This window comes from Geospiza fortis, unplaced genomic scaffold (assembly GCF_000277835.1).
Source record: "Geospiza fortis unplaced genomic scaffold, GeoFor_1.0 scaffold112, whole genome shotgun sequence".
Lineage (NCBI taxonomy): Eukaryota > Metazoa > Chordata > Aves > Passeriformes > Thraupidae > Geospiza > Geospiza fortis.
The window spans coordinates 20,847,168-20,873,869 of NW_005054298.1; the positions used below are offsets into that span (position 1 = coordinate 20,847,168).

The 26,702-nt window shown below is 36.9% G+C and overlaps 1 protein-coding gene across 1 annotated transcript in view; it reads right to left on the reverse strand.

Moving 5' to 3' along the window:
• PDE11A (phosphodiesterase 11A) overlaps nucleotides 1-24,214 on the reverse strand; it is a 68,900-nt gene extending 44,686 nt beyond the window's left edge. Inside the window, exons 1-9 of the mRNA XM_031056781.1 lie at nucleotides 24,121-24,214; nucleotides 19,317-19,406; nucleotides 18,289-18,429; nucleotides 16,474-16,538; nucleotides 12,315-12,447; nucleotides 9,879-9,954; nucleotides 8,425-8,492; nucleotides 7,974-8,066; nucleotides 5,307-5,357 (exon numbers count right to left, since the gene is read on the reverse strand). Coding sequence (XP_030912641.1) covers nucleotides 5,307-5,357; nucleotides 7,974-8,066; nucleotides 8,425-8,492; nucleotides 9,879-9,954; nucleotides 12,315-12,447; nucleotides 16,474-16,538; nucleotides 18,289-18,429; nucleotides 19,317-19,403 — 714 coding nt within the window. The 5' untranslated portion in view covers nucleotides 19,404-19,406; nucleotides 24,121-24,214. The remainder of the gene's footprint in view (nucleotides 1-5,306; nucleotides 5,358-7,973; nucleotides 8,067-8,424; nucleotides 8,493-9,878; nucleotides 9,955-12,314; nucleotides 12,448-16,473; nucleotides 16,539-18,288; nucleotides 18,430-19,316; nucleotides 19,407-24,120) is intronic.
• Nucleotides 24,215-26,702: the final 2,488 nt, after the last annotated feature.

Here is a 26,702-nt window from a genome sequence, read left to right on the forward strand (position 1 = left end):
ATGGAACTACAGAGCACTTGTCTGAAGGCAGATGACAGCCTCACATTTCAGAATCTAGTATAAACACTCAGTATTTTATTTTATCATTGTTTATAATTTTCAGTGTAACACATTGCAAATGTGTTCTTGACTTCTTGTTTCCATGACAACTGAAGACATGGGGACATGTCAAAGCATACTAAATAACGTAATACAAAGAAGACCTTGGTTTGATGAACTATGAAACTCTTAACAGTGCTTTAGTTCTTGTCTTGCGTGGGCAGTGGATGTGGAAAAGGAGAGAAATTAGCTGTGTTTTACATGTTGTGATCATGTACCTTTCTCAAAAGGGGAAAAGGGAACACAATTCAATATTAACACTTCAGCCCTGGTTACCCTCAAATTTTTTCTTTAGTTTTTTTCCTGTTGTTGCTATTCTCAGTGGAACCTGAGCAGCTGGAATAGCACTAGGGAAAAGCTCAGTGCCAGCCAAAGGGAATTGAGTGTGAGCAGCCTTGGAGGCCAATCTGGCCAATCCTGCAGCGTGTGAAGAGCTTCGTGTTTCTCACACAGGAAGGGAAACACAGGGTACCAAACTGATTGACACCGCAGTGCCATAAAAAAGCAACAATGCATAACCCCCTGTATTCTCTGGCAATGTTTCATACATGCTCCAAAACCAAGGCCAGACTGCCTTTCTGAAGTTTAGTTACTGAGGAAGACTATGAAGTAATTATTTTAAACTACTAAAAATTACTTAATTACATGCTTATAAAGTAATTAAAGTAGTTCTAAATTGACAGATGATATCACAGCAGAGAATAACATAGCCAAGGAATGCTTTCCCTATTGTTTCAAATATTAAAGATAAAACCAGTACAAAAATTTCATTTGTTCTCATTGTGCTGCCCATCATTATACATTTAAGGGTGCATAAGGCATGAATAACAAATGTTAAATCATACATAACTCACTCCAAGTATCAAATTCACATAGATCCATCATCTTTCATGGATTCAACCATTTATGTTGTCATATACAGTAGCAGTCCTAAAAGTTGTTTCTTTTTTTTTGGTTAAACTCTTTTCATCATTCTGTAGTTAAAGGAGTGTTTTTAAGAAAGACACAAAAGCCTCCCTATCTATGAAGGTAGATCTTAAATAGCCACACGTCAGGTTACAAAACTGAGAAATGCAGAAATTGTTATTCATGCTACATTTTGAATTGACGATTCTGCAAAGCAGGTGATACATTATTTTCCATTGTGTATCTCTCCTGTGTGCTGTTTGACCTAAAAAAGGGAATCTCTCCCAGGGCGATAAATAATACATCATAGTCATTAAATATTGATCTGGCTTATGCCATTGACAGCTGCGCAATTAGGCTTGCTTCTTAAAAATAGCTTCTTGTACATTTCCCATAATAGGACAGTGTTTACATATTCTCTTTGGAAACTACATTGGTGAAATTTAAAGGTGCTGTGTGTTTGTGGGGCCGCTTGCTAAGTCACAGGACTTGTTTGTTACTGTCTCATAAATCGGTAACTCTTGCTATAAATATCCTGTCCTGTACACAATTCTCCGTTCTTTACACATGTATCTATATTTGTCTAACACATAACTATATTTAGGCTTGCAGAACCTGAATTTCAGTAAGAAAAAGACCTGGCACAGCCTTGCTATAGGCTGCTACAGAATAGCTTCAATCTCAGATTAATCAGATCTCAAGTGCCTTGTCTATTCCAATGACACAAATGTTTATAGCACTAGCAGTAGGACACAACAGAAATGACAGAATAGTCCTTTAAGTCTAAAATACAAGGGAGAAGTAAGTTGCCACAGTTTTAAAAATCATAGCTATTTCTAACTTCTTCTAAGTCCTTATGCATTAATTAATAAAATTAATATTGATATGGGTATGATTCAATGGTGCATTGCTTTAGCTTATCCTGCCAAAATTCAGTTTGAATTTAGCATAGTTATGTAGATGCAAGAGAGGAGAAGCATTGTGATAAACCAGGCTGAAAACTTCAGACATTTTCAGAAAAAATTGCACTCTAGGTGGTGTTTTTTTGTTTTACTTGCAAATGCCCATGAAAAGTAGAGTTTAGTTTTGCTTCCTGTACCTGGAAGAATGGTATCAGAAACCACAGTAATGTGGCACATATCAGAAAACCTAAAAAAAATTATGCTGTTTGTGTGAATTTAACAGTATATTTAATTTAAATCTTTTTTGAAGCTATAATAATCTAAACCTGAAAATTTAAAAACATCTAAAAATATTTAGTATCCAGTTGTATGATATGGTCTATTTTCATACACTCATGTTTTATTTTTCTATACTGTGAACTTCCCTTTTCCAGCTCCACCACCAATAGCGCTTTGCACTTTTCCCCAGATAAACATCTGGAGAAAGGTTTAATATCTTAAGGGTTTCTTATTAAGGTGGGGTTTTCTTCACTAATTCTTAGATGGGATGACAAGAAACAGAAATAAATGTTATTTATTTTACAGAACCTGGTCACAGTGATTATGCCTAATTATTAAAAAGATGGGTATATTTGTGAATTTGTGTGTTTGTGAATTCATCCACTAACACTAAGAAATTCCTGATGAAATTTCAACTTTCCTGATAAAAAAATTCCTGATTAAAAAATCAACTTTAGCTACTCTTGCTGGGCTTTCTATAATGCAATAAAATAATTCACTGGTAAAAGCCAGAGGAAAAATAAACTTAAAGTACACTTGAAATTTTTCACTTTTTATCAGAATATTCTCAAGATCCTGAGCAAATAAAAATTAATGGAAAACATTTTATGAAAACTATAAAAAATGAGATTACAAAGAGGGAAAGAAAATCTTATACTACAAGAGTATGTAATTATTTCCAAGATCCTGGGATCCAGTTACAATATGTTTGGGATAATGTGTTGAGAAGTTGTCAAATCCAATGTATTGTCATTGCAAAGTCATTAATTACTGCTGGGTGTTGTGTCAGTCAGGAGCCAATAGTGATCTCCTGGCATTACTCTCATTTCAATGTTTCTGTCGTGTGTGTGCCTCTGCTCTGACTGCACCAGGACATCGGGTGAATCGTAACAGACATTTGCTCTGACACCTGCCAATGAATCACCACAGAGAGAGGGGACACATTTAGCCCCAAACACCCCTAGAGGGAGGGATGGTTTATTAGCCAGTCAAGTCTAGAAGATGATCCTAATATAACAAAGGGCTTAAACAAAATATAACTATATAACAAACAGGGAAAAGAGCAGTGATTTCAGGGTAGGATGCCTTGGGAGACTTCAGCAGGGAGGCCAGCTTGTAAGCAGGGAGATGGGAGCAATTTCATCCTACAGATGGATGGCCCTCTCTGGGATGATCTCTGTGTCACAGGCCCACAGGACATGCTGGTTGTCTCTGGGCTTTTGTTCTTTTGGGGTTTTTTACATACAGTGGTGCATTAACAAAAATTACTTCAGAGAAATTTTGTCAGGAGTTGAAAGTGAGACAACTGGATGTAGACATAGAGAAGAGACAATTCTACTGAAAAAAAGCCTAACTTGCTTTAGGCATAACTTGGTTATGTTCCTTATTTTCTCATCTATGTTCTTTATATGACACATGTCTTTTGGAATTATTATTGAATAAATGCTTTTCATTTCCTTTTACCTTATTATTAGCCATTAAATGGATAGTTGCATGCCTTCAAGGTAAATGGATAATGAAAAGACTTTTCTTTGTCATGAAGTCACCTGGGAAAACAAGTAGAATAGCTTCTCATCACATGAGCATCTGAGTCGAAAGAGTAACATATAGCAGGCTGTTATTTCAACTACAGAGGCTATGAAGGAGAGTTGTCTTTCAATGGCTGACAGAAATCAAGTATGGCCCTCTAGTATGTACAAAGATACTGGTGGAATCCTGAGAGTCATAGAAATTATATTACAGATGTGTATTCTAAGGTAAATGGAAATACAAAAGCAAAACAAAAGAAAACTGATGATCCTTTACCCTTTTCTTTCCTCTTTCTTAACAGTGTTTGGTTCTTTTTGCTAAACACTAAATACAACTTACTGCACACACAAAAGTACTTCCTGTAGTGCTGGATGATCTTCAAGCATGCTGATTTCGGCAATACTTCAATAATCTCATCTTCAGCATACTCAAGTGTGGGTAATTGTACCAGTAACTACAGTGGAGGGAGAATATTACACCCTTATCACCAGGTATCAATACAGATACCAGGCACAGCCATCATCTGGGCAATAATCTACAAACTCATTAACTAGCAAGAGCTGCCCTTCCTCAGCCCATATCACTCAGCAGGATCAGCTCTATGCCAGCTGTGTGTGCCCCCTTTCACCACAGCCATCTCTGGGGTGCAGAAAGCAGGTTGCAGCCTGACAGCCAAGTCTCAAAATAAGCACCCAACAGCTATTTTTCAGCTAGACAGATCCCAGATCTCCAGAGCAGGGAGTGCCAGCAATGTGGGGTCACAGCAGTCCAGATCTCCTTCCCAGACCTCACAACAGCCTCTGATGCATTGTGTGTCCAGAAGACCAGCAGTGATACCCACCATGGGAGCCTCCCATGGGAGCTTTGAGGAGCCCTCTGCCAGCATTGCCTCCTCATAGCCAAGGGAAGCATCACCAAATTTCCCAAGTGCCTCCTCAAGCAGGAAAAGACAAACAGTCTGTCACAAAAGCAGCACGGGAGTGCTGGCAGTGATGAAAGATCAAGGGCACTGTTCCCCCCACTTTCTAGCCCATGGCAAGGCAGGATTCAGTGACAACATGTAATTATTGATCCCTACCAATGCTACACTCAGAGCACATCACTTTCACATTCTGCCAAGGATGCTTACAGGAGTTAGAAGTTCCCTCACCTTCCTGTCCAGCCTTCTGAGCCTATGCGCAATCTGGATAGTGAATGCTCCACTTTTTTAGTAAACACAGGGCAGCTTCCAAGCTATAAGCATGTAAAGTCTCGAGTTCCTCTCTTTTCCTCTAGTCTCCCTCTCATCTTCTACGTGGTATGACTTCCCTGTGATGGTTTCTGCTGAGGAGGCCACCAAACCCACACTGACATGCAGTTCTAGTAGCTGGTGCTGGGACAATGGGACTTTGCTGCTGTCCACTGCAGCTCTTTATCTCTGAAATAAACTTTCCACTTTCCCTGCTTAACAGCCTTATATGTATATACATTGTAAATAATTTTTAATTAGGATTTTTTGCTTATGATGTAAAACTTCTCTCAGATAATCTAGACAAATATTAATTTACAGTTATAGTTTCAGAAATTAGTATATAAAACCTTAAATCTTACCTTGAATTTATCAACTTCTGCCTTCGAACATGTTGCATGATAAGACAACACCTGCCCCAGAACAAAAGATAAAAACCATTTTTGTACGCTTGTCAAGTAGCAATATCAGGGCTCAGTACTGCAATCTAATCAGTTACGTTTAAAGCAAATTTTATTAGCGTTTGTGTGATAATTCTATTCTGATCGACAGCATGTAATAGCTAATTACAGGTTATCAGGCATACATTTGGCAGTTATACTGCAGGGAATTTTATAGGGAATAATGAACAGTAAGTAATTTAATATTATAAGGATTCCTACATTGTTCTCCTGAAGTTCTGCAATCAAAAGAGAAATAATTTAATGTAAAAATAACAGTGGATTTATGGACTTTTAATAATGCCTTTTGCTATACTGAAAAGCTTTACTGCCTATACTAGTGTCATATTGCTGCATCCAAGTATCAGCACCTCTGTGCTGTGTCTGACATTCTCTTCAATACCATTCTGCAGAGAGCAGCATCAAATAAAATGTACAAAGTACTGCACACCTGCTCTTATTACCTCCTAGTATGCATCCATTTATATGCAGTAAGTGCTGTCCTTGTGGGGTGATGCTGACACTGAGCAAGCACTGCAGAAGGTGCAAGAGCCATCCTGTGTTCTTGACCCACCACAGTCTGGCTGCACATGGGATGAGCTGCTGGTCCATGAAGGACCAGAGCCAGAGCACTCCCAGCAAGGACAGGTCCTTCCCCCCACTGCAACACCTGACCTGCTGATGTACTACAGCTTTGATACAGGCTTCTCACTTGGAAATAATTTTCATCTATGAATGTCTCTGTTATTCATACAAACACCTAAACTTCTGTCTCACCGGCTGTTGATTTGCAACACCTTGTGGCACTAAGTCCCAAGACATTTTTTACTCTTACCAGTTTTAGAGATGCCAGCTTTTACAGTAACAGGAATTCATTCCTGCACTATAAAAGAATAAATAAAAATCATAAACTCATTTGTTCTGTACATCATGCCCTTTCTCAAATAGTATCTATTTTTCTGTCCGACCATACTGCAACTTCTCCCAGAAACTGGTAAGATTAGTCAAATTATATCTTATGCTATGACAGATTACACTTAACAACAAAATTCTCCTTGATCTGTATTCATTATATCCCTCTAGATTTTAAGAGTCTTCCTAAGTATTTATTATTGTAATCTTTAAATAAATTTGCAAATTTTGTGTCCTTAGTATAAAAAAAGTATTTAGCCTGGGTTTGAATCATGGCAAGCTTTCCTGATAATTTATTTATGTTTTGCTCTTCTATGTATTAGTCAGTCTTATCAGAATACTATATGAAAACCTGTATGAGTGTATGTGGATAAGAATCTTATTATGATATATAACAAGTTCATTTATTTTACATCCGATATCAATGTAATTTTCAAGTGCCATTTATTGGCATTATAGCTAAATACATAAATACTAATGAAGTGTTCTATTAGTGAAAATCCACAGTCCTTCATCTCATACCATTCTAGTGTTCAGTACTTTTCTCCTGCATCTTCCATCACTTTATGCAAATATTATCAAGAGCTGTTGTCCATTTATAGAAAGAATTACTTAAAGATTAATGGCTATTTATCAAGTCTATACTCTCCATGTAAGCTATACGGTTATTAGTCTTTTTTAGATGAAACAAAGAAGCTGTATTTTAAACCAAAAGATATTTAATTTTCTTTTATTTCAGTAGCAAATAAACTTCTATGTGAAATTTCATCCTTGTATATCTGTGTGTGACATCTAGCTCTGCTTGCTTTTCTCGTCAGGAGGAGCACTCATTCTTAGGTGTCATATTGCACAAATACCTGGGACATATGAAGACTTATCCATGACTATGACATGTAAAGTATAAGGGATCTTGCAGGAGGCCTGAGAAGGTAAGCTTTTAACTTTTCCTCCTACGTGGGTAGATATATACAAATAATAAAGAAAGCCGCTTGTGCTTAGGATTTCTAACACCAACAGCCTTACTGACTTTAGAAAGTCTTAACAGACCTGTGTGCAGCACAGGATGCCACCCCACTATGCAGATTAATATCTCAGACCCTAAAGCAAAGGAAAAAAAAGCCTCTTTACAGTAATTCAGTTGGGTTTGATTTTTCTTTTAATAGAAAGAATTTCATATCTCATTCGGGCCAATGTTATTTTTGTAATTCGTATTGTAATGGTGAGTACTGGAGAAACTCAAAGGAGTTACACAGGTAAAAGGTGCACACATCAGAGATAACTAGATTATTTTCTTCCCTTATCACATGTGAAATTTAAAGCAATACCAATATCTTAGTGATGTTACCCTTTCCTCAGAGCAATGTTTTAAGATTAATCAGTCTTGCATAACGCTTTTTTTGAGAGATCTGAAATTTCATTCAAACTGCTCTTAATTATTGTTATAGTAGGAATAATTTAAATTTCTTAAGCTATCCTCAAAACTCCTGGCTTTTTTCTCACCAAGATTGTTTTTAATATGATAATCTTTAAAATCTCCAGGTATATAATAGACCACTGTGCTACACTGTTGAATTTTGTTAGAGAAGCTTAAATAATCATAGTTTTTAAAAATATAGTGGGCTTCTTTACATGTGACAGTTAGGAGCAAGAAAAGGTTTCACAAAGATGTACACATACATCAAGAGCCACAGACTGTTTTGCCCAGGATTTCTTCACTTGGTCATACATGATTGTGTTGTTGATACCCAGGCCACAAAAAATAACAAAAGCCTAAAATTTAAAAAGAGAAAAAAGAGAGTCAATTATGAATCAGTTATAATACAAGCACAAAGATGAACACTGGCTTAATCATTAAAAGAAATTGCATGGAAATATTAGGAATAATCATGTTTAAACAGGTTATTTTAAGAATGCAGGTGAGTCACTGGCCTCCAGATGAGAGATTAGATGCCAGAAATTGTTTTAATTAGGATGCCACCTTCTAGGTGAGGATTTCTGAGAATTAATGTCAAACTGCAAATATAGACAAGCTATTCTCCCCCCATCCCTGGAGTGGACTGAAGCAGATTACTGAGAAATACCAAATGCTACTGAAATGTATGTTAATGCTGAACAGAATGCCTCTTACTTCAAACAGTCGCTGGTCAGCGTCGTCAAAGGATTTCCCATCAAGCCTGTTCAACACTTGAGCTACCCCTTTAGAAAGAGTTAATATGAGTTATAATCTTCATTCATTAATGCACAATGCAGAATGTTTTATTCATTGGTAAAATGTAAACCACATATTTCAAACTGAAAAGCAAAATGTAAATATTTATTCTGAAAATAATTAGACACAGATGTGCAATAATTTGATTGTTTTGATACTAGTACTTTCAGCTGTTATTCTTTCCTCTCTAAGTATAATACTGCAAATCTAAAATTACAGTGCTTTTCACAAAAGGTTTAAGATCTATTTGAGAAAGATCTTGATCACTTTGCTAACAGCAATCACAATCACATAAGTTTTCCTAAAAATTTGGAGTTACCAATACAATTTACTGAATCAGTACCTTCATTCCTAAAATCTTAGTTAGTTTAGCATCCTGGGTATATAAACCCTTTTATACTCATGACTGGTTCATTAATTTACTGAGCCAATGAAAAAATGCATTTTCCAAACTAATGCTGATTTCTACAACAAACATTTCTATTTCATTTAGCTACATACAATAAGCCCTTAGAAAAATACTGTAAGAGTAATCCACTGTCAAGAGTTCAAATTATTTCTCATTCTTGAAGATAAGGCACTGTTCACAACAAACAAGACGTGTTTTTAAAGGCACAACTCCCACATCACCTCTGCTAAAGAAGTTCAAAGAGCCTGCATGACACCAAGTGCCTTCAGCAATGCACTGCTGATCTCAGCTCTCCCTGGCAGCCACAATGCACAGGAACCTACTCTTGCCCTGCCAGTATAAATTGTGATTGCTTTGACGTCAGTTCTGAGGAGCATTAACAGAGGAATCTGGCACTGTTATTCACAAGCACTCCTTTTTGTGCCAAAAGCAGGTAATAACACAGGGCCAACTGCTGGTGTAGCATAGCTGCAAAGAATCCTATCAAAGATCCTCTGAAACTCTGTCACATCCTGATCCAGCAACCACCACTGCAACAGGCAACTCTGACCACTGCCAAGCCCCTCCAGCAAATCTTCCCTGACTGCACCCAGAGTTTATCCTTAGAGGGAAATGAACACTTAGCTTGACTGCAGACAGTTGCCTATGTACTAAAGAAGGAGACCCAAGGAAATCATCAATGCATATGAAACATTTTTCACTAATATGGTTAGATTTACTGTTTTCATCTTATTAAAGTTGGGTACAATATATAACTTAACAACAACACAGCTGGAAAGCTGAAAAAGTCCATAAAGTATCCAAGTCAAAACATCCCTTCTTGGATACTTAGCCTGCATCCTAGGTACTGTAACTTCTTAACAATATTCAGCTGGGAAAAAGAAGGTAAACGAACACAGAATTAAAAAGATAAAACTAAATTTACATTAGCACAAAAATTATGCAGCCATGAGGGAAGTCTTACCAATTATTTGGTGGGTGCTGTTCCATATTGGAACACAAAGAACAGATCGTATGTGAAAGCCAGAAATTTGGTCAGCCTAAAATGTAGAAATGAGAGCTTCCATTAGTGGTGCTGTTTTCATTTTTTAAAATCATAGTAATAGAAATGTCAAGGAGTAAATTTACATTATAAATGTCATTTCATATGAATCAGAAAAAAAATCTGCTGAAACTTCATCCACAGTAACCAAAAGTCAAAAGGATTATTCTAAAAATTGCCAAAGAATATAAAAACATTGGCATCTTTGCCACGTTAAGCTTGCACTATTTGATTTGGCACTAAAGACAAACTATAATTGAGGCAATATCCAGACAAATTTTGGATTACTTACACTGGTGGATTAGTAGAGATAACTTTCACTGAACAAGTTTGCCTTAGAAGTATCCTTCCCAATTGTCCAACTGAAATTGGACGTAGCAAGGCAGCTGTAGAAGGAGGCTTACAGGAAATACATATTTTCAGAAGAAAGGTGAGAGTAAGTAGGGAATTGTTCAGAAGTGTAAGTTAGTAAAAAATGTAAGGATGGAGCCAAACCCTAGATTTGAGATAAATGGTCCTTTTGTTCCAATGACAATTTACTGCCTCATTTATTATTTTCTAGCTAATACAGTATACAACTTCACAATTGATTTCAAATTTCACTGATTCTCTCTTTTCTACAATTAGTAACATTATTCCTTAGTGTCACTGCATTGAAATGTGAACAGAAAACAGAATGTGAACAGAAAAGAGATCAGAGAGTGGAATGGGTCCACTCAGAGAAGATCAGGAGATGTTCTCTTACTAAAACTGCCACTGCTACAGGCAGTGTTTAATAGAAGAAATCTAAAAGACCAGCATTAATTCATACATGGGAAGCAGGATGGGATCACTGTGATGTCCTAGCTAGCAAAAGATATAACTCAGGTTTTAATTAGATTACTGCCTATTTGTACATACTCAGAACTCATCACTGGAACTGGTGTGGAGTGCCACCTAAAATCCATGGGAATGGGGCAACAGTTGATTAAAATGTATGTCTTGAAATGAACTGCAAAATATTTTTGCAATAAATTCTTGATGAATGAGTTGAAAATTAAGCATCAACATTTGCAGATGAGAAGTAGTGTTCTGAGAAAAAAATAAGAGATTATTTTTAACTGAAACAGAGAACAGAATTTCTGTTTATAACTACAAATACATGTTTGATTCTATCTAAGTAATAAGGGATACTATGTTCCTCTAACTACTCTTGTCTGTAGAAATAATTGAGTAGAAAGACTGAATTTAAGAATTAAATTTTCATAGGAACCCATCAAAAGAAAATTATTATTGCCCTTTGTATAATTTTCTTTATATATATTGGGTAGTGCCTCCAACTTGGAAAGAACTAACTGTGAAACAAATAAGAGATAACTGAATTATTCAGGAGATGATATAATACAAGTACAATTGCAAACATCAAGGACTGGCATGCTTTAAGTTAGCATATCTAAACACCCCAGGCATTAATTGTACTTGCACTTCTGAACAGATTAACATCAATGCAGTTTTCTTTTATACTTCTACAGCAGGCCCCTTTTATTTTTTCTTGTTTCAAAAAGTTCTGCTGGCTTGAGAGATAATCCCTTTAATGACATGTGGAATAAAATTGGAACCAAGCAAACTCTCAACATGAAACACTTCCAAGAACATTTACTGTAGCAATATATTTTAGGAAGCTTTCTGACCAAGGCTGTGATTAATGTGCTGTCCGAGTGCTGGCCAAGTCCTCCACAATAATGCTGGATTAGAATTCAGTGAAGATTTTGTCCTTCCATGCACCTCTAACATTTATTTAGACGTTAAGTATACTTACATTTTTATCTGTAGTTACACCTTTCTAACGGGAAATGAATACCTTAAGATACACAAACAACTTGTATTGGGAGTGAATGTATCTTGAAGAAGTACCCAATCCAGTGTGTATTTGAGCAAATTAAGCTGTTGGTTGGCTAAGTTAGATCACAAACAACAGTTGTCTGTCTGGATACCAGCTCTGCTCACATTCTGTCTGTGCACAGCCCCAGTCACCCCAACAGCTAACAACACTGGTGCTGCTAACACTGAACGCCAATAAATTTTCAGCAATAAAAATCAGTTTGCATAAGTATCAAGGCAATTGGTAGGGGAATCACTTACAAACAAAAAAAAAAAACAAACGAATCATGGACAAACTGCTCAAAGTCATACACTAATTCAGTGATCTGTGTTTGCAGTATAAAACCATAGAAGACCAGAAGGACAACTTACAATAGAAAAAATAATTCAATAAATATTCGTGTCTCACAGCCACTTGAATATAAAACCAAAATTTTTCTGTTAGTCGTGATGCTCAAAAGTAATATCTAATTAATTCCATTTGTAAAAATCTCCCACCTCAGCATCAAAGCGGGGATCCTGATAGGCATCACTGATGTTCACTGGGAGACCTGTGGAAGCGACGAGTTCAGCAATGCTGTTGTTTATTAGCCAGTCTGAATAAGATGATTTTTCCACGCTGTCTTTGAAACTATCAAAATGCAAGGCAAGGGAAGAAAAGAATACAGTCAATGTTAATTGCAAGTCCAGCATGTCTTACATGCACATTAATAGGAACAGCAGAACCATTCACAATTATTAATGGTTACCAAAAATTAACTATAGAACAATAATTTGGTATTATTGAAATGGTACGTCAAAAATTCTCTCCTTTACATAACTCTTTCTATTGAAAACAGCATTGGTGTCTCAAGTAAATAAAATATTTGATAGATTTTACCTATGAATCAACAGTGGACTGTGTTCTAAGTTTCTGTAGGATACAGGACTGCTCATGAAAAGCAACCAGTTCTAAAAAATATTTTCTGTAGAGTTACCTGAAAATATATACTTCTAAGCATTTTTAAATTAATCTAATAACCTGTGATATTTTCAATTTTTATTTTCAGTAATTTTCCTGTAAAAATGACTTTTTAAAAAATTTTGGCATCTGAAACGCCATATCTGAATGGCTGAAGAAGGGATCATTGAATATGTCTTAAATCAATACTGCAATTATATTGCAGCAGGTAGATCCAAGTAGTCACACAAGGCATGAAGGTTTCCTTTTTTTTTTCCTGGTTGAGTTTCTGCCACAGTTACTGAGAGGCTAGAGAGCTATCACTAAATGAGCATAAGACACTAAAATGATGGCCTCAACTCACCACACTCCACTGCAGCTTCTCAGAAAACTCAGTGTTTAGCAGACCTTAAATTCTTCACCTAATCAGCAGGAAAGTTCTCTTTGACTTATTTCAGGCAGGTTCTTGACATTGGCAATGTCTGGCTACTCATGACTGAATAATTTAAAAATGCCTGTTGTCTTAGTTTTAAAAAGAAAACTGGTAAATTTTTAACACCTGAGAACCATTACTTAGAAAAAAGTTACTAAGAAGCTGTGTAGAATACAATAGTTTGAGGCTTTGAAGCATTCCTTATGAATGAAAACAGGATGAACAGTGAAATCCTTGAAAGACTCAATCAAAGTGAAAGGATTGGTTTTTGTTGACTGCATTGATTTTCTGGAGACTAATTCAACTATGTCACTCATCTAAAAGAAAACTTAATATTCTTAAAAGGCTATAAGTAAAAATAATAATGATTTACAGAAATCTAGAGGAATCCACTTTCATTTGGGATAAGAATTTTGAATGACTGTAATAAATGTTATGTGTACACTTTGACAGAGACCTTTACATAAATATAATGGGTTTTAAGCTAAGTAAAAAAATCACATTTATAATTTAACATTTAATTCATAATTTAATTTAGTTCAAATACTTCAGAACCAAAAAATCTTTAAGGATAAGGATCTAATTTCGAATGCATAGTTTGCAGTCCATAACTTATCTGAATGATATTATCATATTAGACACATACATCAGGACTGCATATGGGTGTCAAGCATTTTAAGCAGCAAACTAATTCAACTAAAAGAAACAAGGTAACATTCATAAGTAAGTTTTAAAAGCAGGTTCTATTATGATCTCTCCATTCCTAACAAGCACTCTACACCCATACTCCAGAAGACAGGCATATCATCCCAGGGACAGTAAAACAGTTGAGGGATTTCAGCCCTTCCTCTGTACCAGCCCAAGTGGGAAGGAGCACAGATATTTTTGCCCACACAACTCATACTCTGGCCCAGGCAGGAGACTTGTCCGCTACTACTGGTACCCAGGTTAGAGAGCTGTCATCTCACGCTAAAATGTAATCTGATCTGCCAAAACTGCTGCTTCTGTGCAGGAAAGGCACACTCCACAGCACATTCCATCAGGCTCATCTTCATCTAGATCATACCAGAACTGAGCCCCCAAGGATTCTAACATTTATGTAATATTTTTTCAAAGAGAGAGAAAATTTAGGAGACTTGGCAAACTTGTACTTCAAGAAGAAAACCACTGCAAAAAACAAGAGCATCAGTGTGCCAGTATGGATAATAAAGAAACTTGACTGTGGTGTGTGATGAAAACTTGGAAACTGAACAAAAAAAGGCAAGTGTGGCCTTGCAAGACATTTCTTTACAAACAACAGCAAAGAAAATAAGTATGAATATTTATTATGATATTTAGGTATTTAACAGGTGAGTTGCTATGTTGCAGATTTATGGAGGCAAAAGAAAAGCCAACTTCTAAAACTGTGAGAAAGTATATTGGGGCATGCATGAAATATTGTCTTAGGACCTTCTTTCTCATTTAGATAAAACATAATGAGAACTGTTCTCAGCCTGAAATATCTTTGGATTTCAACTAAAATTTCAAAGAAATAATGTTTTTCTTAACTGCTGTAATGATGAAGAAACTCGTCTTGCCATTTTTTTCCCCACATGAAAAGTCTCATGACTTGACGTCAGTTACAGCTGCAGAATGCAGAATGAAAAGGGCAAAACTCACTAGGAAAATGCTCAAATGTCAAGGGCTCGCGGCATTGTTCTGTATCCTAAATAACCTTTATTTTTTCACAATAGTGCCAATAACTCAAGCTGTGCCTGTGCTAGATCCAAATGTGACATCATATCTGCCAGTCTAACCTTGGTCTTTGTAAAAGCAACTTCACTCTCCACAGGAAAAAATAATTACAGAAAAAGTGATACATCTTTATGTTAAAATGCACAGATGTATACCTTTATGAATCTTATGAAGACTAGCTACCAGGTTATGTATTCATTCATGTCTTGTAATAAAGTTAAAATATTCTTGACTTGACTACAAGCAGAGCAGGCTACTACAAACTGCTGTGGCAACATGCTAATATAACTATGGTAACAAGAAATGAGCCAGCTTGGTTATCTTGATACCACTCTACATTGTTTTGACTAATCTGGCTACAGATCAAGTTTGAGAAAAACAGGAATAACAACCACATTCCTTGATTCATACTCCTGTCCCTGAATAAAAGAAATATATTTTCACCCCCTAGGAAAGACCAACTGCTACTCTAGAACTTTTTGTCAGAAGCAACGTGTGATTCCCAGATGAATCAACAGATTATTTAATCATATTTAAATCTTCCTATTTTTTATTGCTTGTCTTCCATTTGCTTCACCATTTCCATGCCAGGACATGGAAAGGAGATAGCTTCTACCCGTATTTCTGTGTGGCCCTGGACTCTGATGTGAGCTTGCACATCTTAGAAATTTTCTAAACTACCCATTTCTAATGATGCAAAATCAATCCATGAAAAGGTTTATCACCATGACAGCCATTTGATATGGAAAATTCTCCTTCAAAATCAGTATGAATTAATCTGCATAAAACCTGTGTGATAAACACTGAGCCCTGGAAGATGGAAGAAATGTTCTCACAATAGCCCTGAATCCTCATCCCCTCATTTGGTATATAGGACATTTTATGTGAACTGCTACCAGTGGTGTAACCTTGCAGGGATTGATATAACAACCTCACATGAACAAAAATCTTTCTTTTGCTACTTAAAATTGGCCCTTTATAAGTGTTTACAGATCCTACTCAGCAAAACATATACTTCCATTTTGACTGGGCTCCCAAACAAGATTTAGTCACAGGAACACAGTTTCTAGGAAATACATATGCTCTGCGGTTTCTAGGCTTTCCAATTTGACAACAGCAGAAATAAAATTTTACTGGAAACCTCTCAACACAATTGTACAAAACAATTTTGTAAGAGATCAACAATCTAAAATAATTTTATAATTTTTACTTCTATATTAATCAAGCAAAACAACAATTTCATGTTATCAATGAGTTCAACCATAAAAAATCAGTTTTCCCCTGGTTTCTTACCTGAGACACTGATACAACATTAGTGCATGTATACACACACAAACATACATATATAAAAAAATATAGGCACATATATTCATTCAAGCAAGCCTCCATTTGAAGCAGGCAGGTGTCTTGTCTGAGTAAAAAATGTAGGCTCACACTCTTCAATCAAATTTACACAAAGTTCCGTAAGAAAATAAAATCTTGACCAATTAGACCTGAAAACTCTGTGAAAAATGTAATTACCCACAACCACAGAAGACATGAGCACTAACCTGTTGTCAGTATCAGCACTGCATTTTGGAGATAACAATTCGAAAGATTTTGTAAATTTCACCACCTGTCACAAAACAAGTGACTTAAGATTGTTATTAAGATAAATAAACATCTAAGAAATCAGTAATGTAAGGTTCTTCTGCTTAAACTGTAATTTTATCCAATAGTCTTAGGATAGAAGTACAAATTTGTATTCTCTCAATGGAGAATTCATGTTTAAAATACATGCTGTGCACAGTTCCCTAAAAATCAATATCAAATCAAATTATATCTTCAGATTCCCTCAGAAAACTCTTTTCCACCAGCATATATACTTCCCTTTAAAGGCTTTTGGGACATATATTATGGAGCTTTACTCAAACTTCACTTTTTTAATATAGGAAAATAAACAGAAAGGCAGCTTTGCATTACTAACTGCAACCAATCACACTTGAACATATGTGTCAGGAACACATAAGTGAAACATCTTAGGAGTGGCAAAAAGTGACACAGAACAGAGGCCTTATTTTTGGATGTGTTCCCATCTTCACTTCGTTTCTGAATCATAAAAGCTTTCTGCACAATGTACAAGTGACAGTATTTTAGACATGGTTAGACATTGAGTTACTCTAAGGAGACTTATTTTGATATATATGTTAACCCTCCAAAACAGGAGAAAGTCAGGAAAATAACTGTTTGGCCACTTGTAAAAATTACCAAGTGGGTGGTAAGATGTTATTCTCCTACCCCACATTAACCTAAGATTTATGACCATCTAGAAAAAGTTTAAGATTTTTGTCCACATTTCACAATTTTGTCTAGAGGAATAAGAACTCATTGCCTGTGGTATGGGAAAAGTCCCTCCAAGCTCAAAGGCAGAAATAGTACCAAGAGCAGAAAAATGAACTGCCACCCACAACTTCCTAACACAATGGACATTTCTGTGAAAAATAAAACTCATATTATAAACACAGTGACATTTCATAAGAATGTAGTAGAACTATATATTTCAATTATAAAATTGGGGAGGGGGTGGCTAGGGGAATCTAGAAAGAGAAAATAAATTAGAAACATTAAAATTCTATAGTAGAGAACATAAGTGAAATAAAAACTTTGATCTTGCTTTTAGGAAAGCTGGTATAATTTAGGGCATACTCAATTGAAAGTTCTTAATTTTTATTAAGTGAAATGAAATGTGAATCGTATCTTTCCTCCAAGGAAAAGAATGGGGATTTTTTTTGCCATACAAACAAATTTACGATTCTGTCTCTGACTAGTCAAAGCCTAGCAACAAATAATTAACTGCAGAATCAGTGAATACAAAAATAATAATTGGGTAGGGAAAAAGAGATATTACAAACAATGTTTTATCCTTCAACTACTTCTCAAATCAGTGGAAAGGAGAGTAGCTTAAATTGAATTGCCTGAAAACAAGATAGGGAGGGAGCTACCAATATAAAGGCAGCCACTTAATTTATTACTAATAACAATACTCATAAAAACTTCAAACATTTTTAAGAGGCTCTCATACCCTATGAATATCAGTACTGCAAAGTCCCAGTGAAAGTCCCTGTCAAAGTTGTCAAATACTTTCATACCGTTTACATCCATCTGTTCAACAGAGCTCTGCAATGAAATAATTATTCATGGGTCAAGTAGACAGAATAATTGCAAAAAACCAGAAATACTTCAATTATTCTGAAAGTTGGATTTCCATTTTTCCATTTCACCTGCTCAATGTAAAAACTTACTGCTATCACAGTATGAGTCTGCTGGAATAGAGACACCCTGAAAAACACCTGCTGTGCTTACACATGACATTCAACTCTACTTACTGGTGATTCAATGTCTTCCAGAAGTAACACTGAGCACCGCTCACACTTCAGGAGGGTCTGGGCCCGGTGCATAATTTTCTTGACAATTTTCTCTAAGTCAGTCTGTTCCTCAAAGAGGTCATTCACTACTTCCAGTAAAGCCTATATACAAGGACAGAAAACTCTTGTATTGGTTGTAGAATTAATAAATACATGGAGCATTGCAAAGGAGGTGTCATATCTGGGATGGATTTTATATGAGTGATCCATTGAAATCTTCATTCAAAGAAAGTTCTTAATGACTATGGCAACAAAATTGAAATGATTTTTTAATATTTTGTCAAGGAATAGCAGGTTCAGTACTACCAGAGGTATTTCCTCTGAAGTTCTGGACCTGTGATCCAAGCTAAAAAAAAAAATTCCCTGTCATTGTAGAAAGGATGATAAAAAAGAAGCCAACTATTATTAAAAACCCCTCAAAATTACCATTTTGTTTCTTCAAAAATAGAAGACCTCTCTGACAAGGGAATGACAGGGCAGCAGAGCATTATTTTCACTTCAGAGCCTCCTGTCCTAATGCATGCACAGCACCAGCAATCATGAGTGTGTATTCTATGGAGACATGCTGTCAAAACCCTTCATATATAGGGTTTTTTTCCCTGCTTAATTTTATAAAGATATATACACATTATTTGCACATAAACTAAATACTAAAAATTCAGAATGGCAAAGGCTTGAGATCAGTAGAATTTTATGAGAGCTTGAATCTCTGCCTAAGTAACACTTTCTCCTGCACCGTCTGTGCCACAAATGCAATTGTTTCAGCACCACAAGGTGCGGAACTGACATCAGGAAACCACAGCCACCAACCACTACAAGTGGATTTCCCTCCCACACTGTCTGCTTGCTGCCTTGATCAAAACAGGGATCTTTTGAAAATATAGTTTTGAAATAGAACTGTCTGCTTAGCAAACACATATGCATAGCTGGAACCTGCAGGAACAAAAGACTAAAGTTTGATGTTGGTCCGCTGTACATTTTGCACTTACCCTGCTTCTGTCATATTCCTTCCTTGAAGCTGCAAATAGCTGGGCATTGGATATGGCAATCCCACAGAAGGGGAGGTACATCTGCATCACCTAGTGTGGAAAGAAACTTACAGTCATTAAAAACAACTGCAATTGCTTATAGCAATTTCTTACTAGTGAAGAGACCTAAATTTAAGGGACACATCACAGGAAGGTCTCAGCTCACTCTTCAGCAGAGCACTAAACACAAAACAAAATTATCATGGGCAAGGCACATGAGATGCATGGGAAGAGATCAAATATCTAGGAAAGAGCAAATACAATTAAGTTCACAAGTCCCAGAAGTCTGGATCCTCTGTAATTTCTCTGGGAATCTGTGGATTCTTAACTCTATAAAATGTCTTCTGAAGACTACTTTAAATTACTGTAGACATTGCAGTTTCCCTAGAAAAATATTTATTTCTCTGCTTTTTTGTTCTGAGCTCAAGAAGCAAGCTTGAGTCACATTCCTGTTGAGGAACTCTACATCTGGAGCACATGGATTTTGGAGAATACCAGCACAGTGGAACATGATCCTACACTATTAGTCAGAAAACTGACTGTCTTCTCAAAGAAGGTTAAAAAAAAGGTTAAAAAAACATGCTTGAAAAACTGGGCCTTAATGTATCATCATACATTTAAAAAGATTGAAAAGGAGGGACTGGGAACATAGTTTGATGTGCCAAAGATGATTTTAGTTTGGCTGTGTGAAGTTAGTAAACGGGACCAGTCAAACAGCTGAATACCTGTGGGACTGGCACTTCACAGGGATGACTATGGATCAAAGTACAAACCCAGCATTTTTAAGCCATACACTGGTAAGAAATCTGTAACATACTGTCACTCCTGAGTGGTTCCCAGGCTTAGGTCTGAGACTTTTAGTAAATTTTACAGCTGCTGAATAGCCTTAACATTTGCAAAGCCAGTGGGAGTTGAGGCACTCTGCTGTTTACAGAGCTTAAAGATTGCTGCAGCAGCTAACCTTTCTTCTCTTTGGTCTGTCTGTCTATTGTAAGAAATCCTGTCTGTGACAAATTTTGGCATTAAGAGAGTGGCATTTGTCTTTGAAATTCTATTTAATTAGAAAAATATTGCTAACCCAGAGACGTGGGCTGTTGAGACTATCTGAGGAAAGAACCCAGAAGAACAGAAACAGCAGCAACCGCTGTTATACTTTATCTACCTTGAGCACTCCACTGTTTCCATACCTGCTTAGTCTGTGTTTGAATAATGATGAGCTTTTGGAAAGGATCCTCAGATCCTCTGAATTTTGTACCTTTACACCTGGCACTCTGTCACAGTAACTGCAGACTGTAAGGGCGCACACTTACACTGCTAATTTGGAAACACCCTACTTTCATCCTCTTCCTATCACAGCTACCTATGGCTGTAAGGAAAATGACACTTTAGACTCTACAAACACTCACCTTTCTGAAGAGGCAGTAATTAAAGTAGACAACTATCACACCAGATCTACAGGACAGAGTACACAAAATGAAAAATAACATAAAAATGTAAAAAACTGATAAGAGGGATTAATTTTTTTAATAGTCAGACTTTCTCTGGGAGAATTTTGCTTATTTCAGTCTAGTTTTTATTTCCAAATGAAACAAAAAACCTCCCTATCTATATTTTCTTGTAATTGTACTGAAAACCACAGCCAAGTAAGAGATCAGAGCAGAAAAAGTTAAGAAAAATCTGGCCTGTAGTGAAATTTTGAATACCTTAATGAGACTGGATACATTTTTACTTAATAGGTAAATACTAGTGTTTATTGTCTTGACACCGGAATCTCTATTCCCAAAATTAATGTGGCCCTGTGACAAAGGAAAGCACAAGAGGAGTTTACGAACCTTCAGGCATCACAAACTCATCTAGCCAAAATTTCATTTTGGTGAGAAGAAAATAAAACCTTGCAATATTGAAAACCATTGGTCTCTGGAACCCAAACTCCAAGGCACTGCTCTATACACAGAAATTACCATCCATAAAACACTGTTTGATGACATCTTAAGAGCTTGGAAAGCCACTGACACACTCAAACTAATTGTATAAGGCGCAGCACAATTTAGGACACCAAGTTGTTTAAGAAAACCAGTAGAAGAAATAAATGAATGTCAACAATTATGAAGAAAAAAAAAACAAGAAAAAAACGTGTCAGGTAGAGAGGAATCACCCTGTGGTTCAATTATTCTTTTTTACCTAAAATTCGCAAAACAAAAGCCTACTGTTCTTCCTCTTGTGTACTCTCTGAATAATCAAAGTGACTTTTCCTTAAACCTCTTTTGGCAAGTTGTAATACAGTACCAAGTACACAAAGAATGAAGATGTTTCTAATGGTAGCTTAATTTTAAGTAAGACTTCTTAAACCAAAACTGTTCAGTGGGATAGAAAGCAGTTATTGCATTATTATTTGAGATTACAGATTTAGATCTGCAGTATTAAGACTATTTTACAAGCACATGTTTATGCTATGACTGTGAACACTCCATAAAAATATGGAATAACGTCATATTCAACTCTTATCTGTCTGAGCCACAGCTGGTATTTTTAAGCCAGATTCACACTTCAGGGATTTTCCCTCCAAAGAGAATGTTGAGGAAATGGCACATAACACCATGAGATAGACACATCCTTTCCCCCTCCTTTTAAGTGAAAGATAACTAATTACTAATTTCCTGGTGCTCCAAGGTAAAAATTGGCCCAAAGGTTGAGTATGCTACATTCTTCCATTACACCCATGCACAAAGTTTTTGTCTGAAACTCGTGGAAGAACATGCAGCATACCCCTCTGAAGTACATAAAGTAATTTCCCTTTGTTAAAATGAAGGCTATTAAAAATTAGTTTTGAAGCAAAAGGGAATATATCTGAAAGATAATTTTCTTCCACATCTATTTTGAATTAATTAAAGGAAAATATTCTGCAGATTTACTAAAGTTATTTTCTAAGAAAGCAAATAGGCAGAATTAAAAAAAATCAAAACCAGCTTTAACAGATGTGCCTCATTAAATTATTTTGTCTAATAGGAGTAGTTGCAATGATTCATCACAGTTCTATGTGACACATTGATAAACACATCAGTAAGTATGTAATAGTAGATTTTATAAAAATGATGTTAGGCTGAGATAATGAAAGACACTAGTTGTTGCTGGATTTTTTTCCATGACAACTATAAGGTATTGAGATACAGTAACTTCAGGTTAACAAGATTTATTGTTAATTACTTGGACATTCAGGGTGACCTGGCCCAGTTTCTTTTAATTAACCCCCCAGTAAATACCCCCTTGGGTAGCAGCTACATTGACCTCACAAACTCACAGCAACATTCAGAAGCTAAAAAGCTGACCTCACAAACTGTTCAATATTTTATCAGGGCAGGAAACCTATGAAAAGAAGTAGTAGTAATGGGAACCTTCAATGTCTCACTTTTTTTTTTTTTTTTAATTCTATTATTTCATTATTGTATGTTAAGAGTATTAAAACACAACTACCAAGGAAACAAACAGTATAATTACAAGAAATTTTAGTATTCAGTTACATAACTACTTACATTTTCAGCTAGGTCTTGAAGATTACTTATCTTTACTTCAAAACTACACCAGTAAGATCAGATTTCTGCCCTGACCACAGTTACTGCGGGCTCCCCACAGGATATATTTCCATTGCTTTAGTATCTCCCCACACCTCCAGAATTGTAGCCCCAAAGTTAGACCTTCAAATCCACAACAATAACTGGAGCAGAAGCTTGGTATTTGGAAGTATGAAACATTTCCAGATTCTGCAGTATTAAATACTAGGACAAGTAAGCTACAAACTGTGCTTGTTAGTGGATACTTTTATTTTATGGCATCAGTTCAGAAACACACCAGTGCTCCCTCAGAATTTTAAAGGGCAGTCTTCCATATGTTTCCTCTTCATGATGACAGTTTTACAGGCCAAAAGTTCCACACCTGGTTACACGGTTGTCTGGGCACATCAGCATCTGGACACCTACACTACAGCAGCACAATGTCTTGAGATGTGACACTCATTTTCCTTTCATCCAGATTTTCATAGATGATGAGACACAGAATACATAAATTAGTAAAATGCTTCTTAGTGTTCCTCTGAACTGCTAAAAATTAGGGTTTCTTTTCATCATCTGGGTTTGGATTTCACAGTCACTTCACACATGATACAAATCTTTCTATCATCAGAAACAGGAAGGAGACCTCTGGGCGAGCTCTTTCTGACAATGCATGTTATCAAGAGATACCACCTTTCCCTTCACTGCACAGCCTGGAGATGAGGGTCCTTATGGAATCTGTAAAACTCTTCCCTTGCAGCATAAGAAAAACCCCTGCTGGTTCCAGCTGTAAAAGAAAGCTATTTTCTAGAACTGCGTGCCTCACATGAAGTTCTGAAATTTTCTCTTACGAGAAGAAAATATAAAAGCAACAAAGTTGCATGGGTGCAGACCTGCAATGCAGAAAGTTATTAGCTGATGGTGAAAACCAGCCAGTGCTGCAATGGCAGCGCACTGCAGAGGTGAAATGTGAGCTTCCTGGCTGGAAAGTAGCCCTGACTTCAGCTTCAGCAAATGCAGTGACATTTACCCTGCCTCCCCCGCGTCAGCTTTGCCCTCACGGAGCCTTCTCCAAGAGCACACGCTGCCATAGCTATCCAATGTTGTCTAACTCACGGCTTCTGGCACGCTCCAAGCACCCCCTGCCTGTGGTCAGAAAAGAAAACAATTCTGATGTCTGACAGAAGAAAGAAGCTTCTCGGTAATGCTTGTGTACTCACTCTGGCACAAACTCCAGGTTGAGCTCTCAGCAAATGCCTGTCTGGTTCAGTTGTTTTCTTTAGCGGCCACAGGAGCCACTTCACTTTACACAGCTTGCTTGGTGAGCCTGTTGGGAAAGGAGCTAGTACAGCCTTCCTAGAAAGAGAAAAGAAGTCCTTTCAAAGGAAGAGTTTTTGCTATCGTTTAAAGTGATAAATGTTTTGTGGACATACTTGAAACCAAATCAGGGAAGCCAGCTGCCCTTTAAAACATTTCCTAATGTGTTCAAAATAGGTTCAGAGAGTGAAATATTCTACTAAATTCTGAAAGCAATAAACCAAATCCAATTGCAAAATGGTTAAACACAAGTGCTCTTCCAAATTCCATTACCTCCTCCCAGCTGTGCAGGGTCTGGCTAGCCACACATCTGATAAAATCTAATTGTCATCTAAGTTCAGAAATCCAAGAAATATTTACCAAAATTATTTTCCACCCCAAGCATGGAAAGAACGGTTGGTAAAAACACTCCATGAATTGCAGGCACCCAAATAGGGTACACAGCTCCTATGTGTATCACTGACCCTGCAGAGGCTCCTGGGCCAATCTTCTACTGTCTTTTTCTTTCTTTTTTTTTTAAGTTTGTATTTGCATGTGATTATTAATGCAGTACCATAAAAATGTGCTAATGCTTGCAAACATAGAGCAGCATCTCTGCCCTGTAAAGCTCACTCTCAAACTCTGGAAGCTTTTGGTTTCTGTAAACAGCCTGAAAAGGACCACGGGAGCAATCCTTCAGCACTGCTCTGTACTTGCCTGCCTCACAGAATTGCTGGCACACATTCAAATTAGATAACTGCGTCACCAGACAGATTACAAAACATGTCTCTGGAAGAAGCAGACTTATTACAATTTTAAAGCCTGACTCCTATGTAGGTCACTGTGCTCACAAGCCATGGCACCGAGAGACTGCTGCATGCAGGAGCAAGGGGCAGGAAAGGGTGGGAGTGCAGCCAAATGTGTTCAATTCTGACTTTTCTGCAGGCCCCATCACTGCCCTCTAGTTGTTCAACAAACCTCATCTTCTCTCTTTTCTGCTATGCACCCAAGGTCTTTAAACTGGGAAAACAAGTCAACACAATGAACTTGATTTATAATAATACACTTGTAAAAATGTTTATACAGTTAGAACACATCTACAAATCTCATTTTTTTCTGGCAGGTATTTGACGATTTCTTGACTCAGTCACTTTACAGGTAGATATTATCCATTATTCCCCTCACTACCAGGGTGTGAACCTCAAAAAATATAAACAAGCAATGCTGAATTATACTGTCAAAAAACCCAAAAACATTGGCACTTGTATTAAACCTATTTTTAACAGTAAGACAAACATTTTAACATTGCATTACATTTAGTATTCAGTATAAAGTGAAAAGAAGAATAACTGTACCGTAAATTTCCTTACAGCACCTCATTTTAAATGGTGCTGCCCCAAATGAATCTGAAATAGGAAAATATTTCTGCTAAAGACTAGAAAGGCAAAAATAAATATATGTAAAATGTCTGCTATTCTAGGATCCCATCATCTGATCTCCTACATGCAAAATCCAGCTATTTTCACTGGAAATGTCTCTATATTTTACACAAACCTGAATCAGTGATGCCCACTAATAAGCCCCATCCCAGCAAACACGTCAAACTTCCACTCAGTTATTCAACATGTGATATTAAGCTAGGATTTCCAGAAGGGAAAACGAGGACAAGAGGAAAAAAAAGTTACACAAGGAATGACAGTGGTTCTGTTAAAATCAGAAGTGTATGAACTGAGAAAGAGCAGAGGTAGCAGGTAAGGAGCATCACCATGCCAGTGTAAGCACCTGTAAGGCCAATGCCTGGCATTGGCCCTTAACCCCAGGGCTTCAGCAAAGGCACATTGAGCTGTAAAGCAAGGAAAAGTCAGCTTACAGGCAGCCTGAAGGAGGGCTGCAAAGTTGCAGCAGTGTGATCAAAGCTGTGAACCAACATGTTTCTGTGTCATACTGACAGCCACAGAGACTCCTCACTGCAAGGGCTACTGAGGGCTCTCAGACCTGGATGGTGGAGGTGTGGGCTATGTCTGTGGGACCACCTGCAGGCAGCAGGCCTTAAATCAATGCAACAGTTATAAATTATGTTTCTTTATCAACTCTAGAGTTTCCACCCGTTGGACATTGGCAGGACTTTGTAGCAAAGTCTTATGGAGAAATCCTAAGCAGCTTTTATTAGCTCATCTGAAATAACAGGGATAAGAAGCATCTCAGAAGGCCATGAATCTTCAAAACCACACCACAACTCCTACCCACAAATTAAGCTCCCCTCCTTCACAGGTTGAATATCAGTTATATTTGAAATATCTGAATTATATCGTCATATTAAAAAAAAAATCAAGCTGAGATAATTCACAGAGGACATTTCACCTGCGTAATGCTTTCCAGAGACCAAAAGGGGCTGTTACTGCCTGGCTGCTCTGCTCTGCCCTGTTTGAAGAGGAGGCACTAGAGGCCAGCCCCCAGGCACAGCAGCCTGCAGCTGTTATGTAAGGCAGGCAGTTCTGCAGTGCCT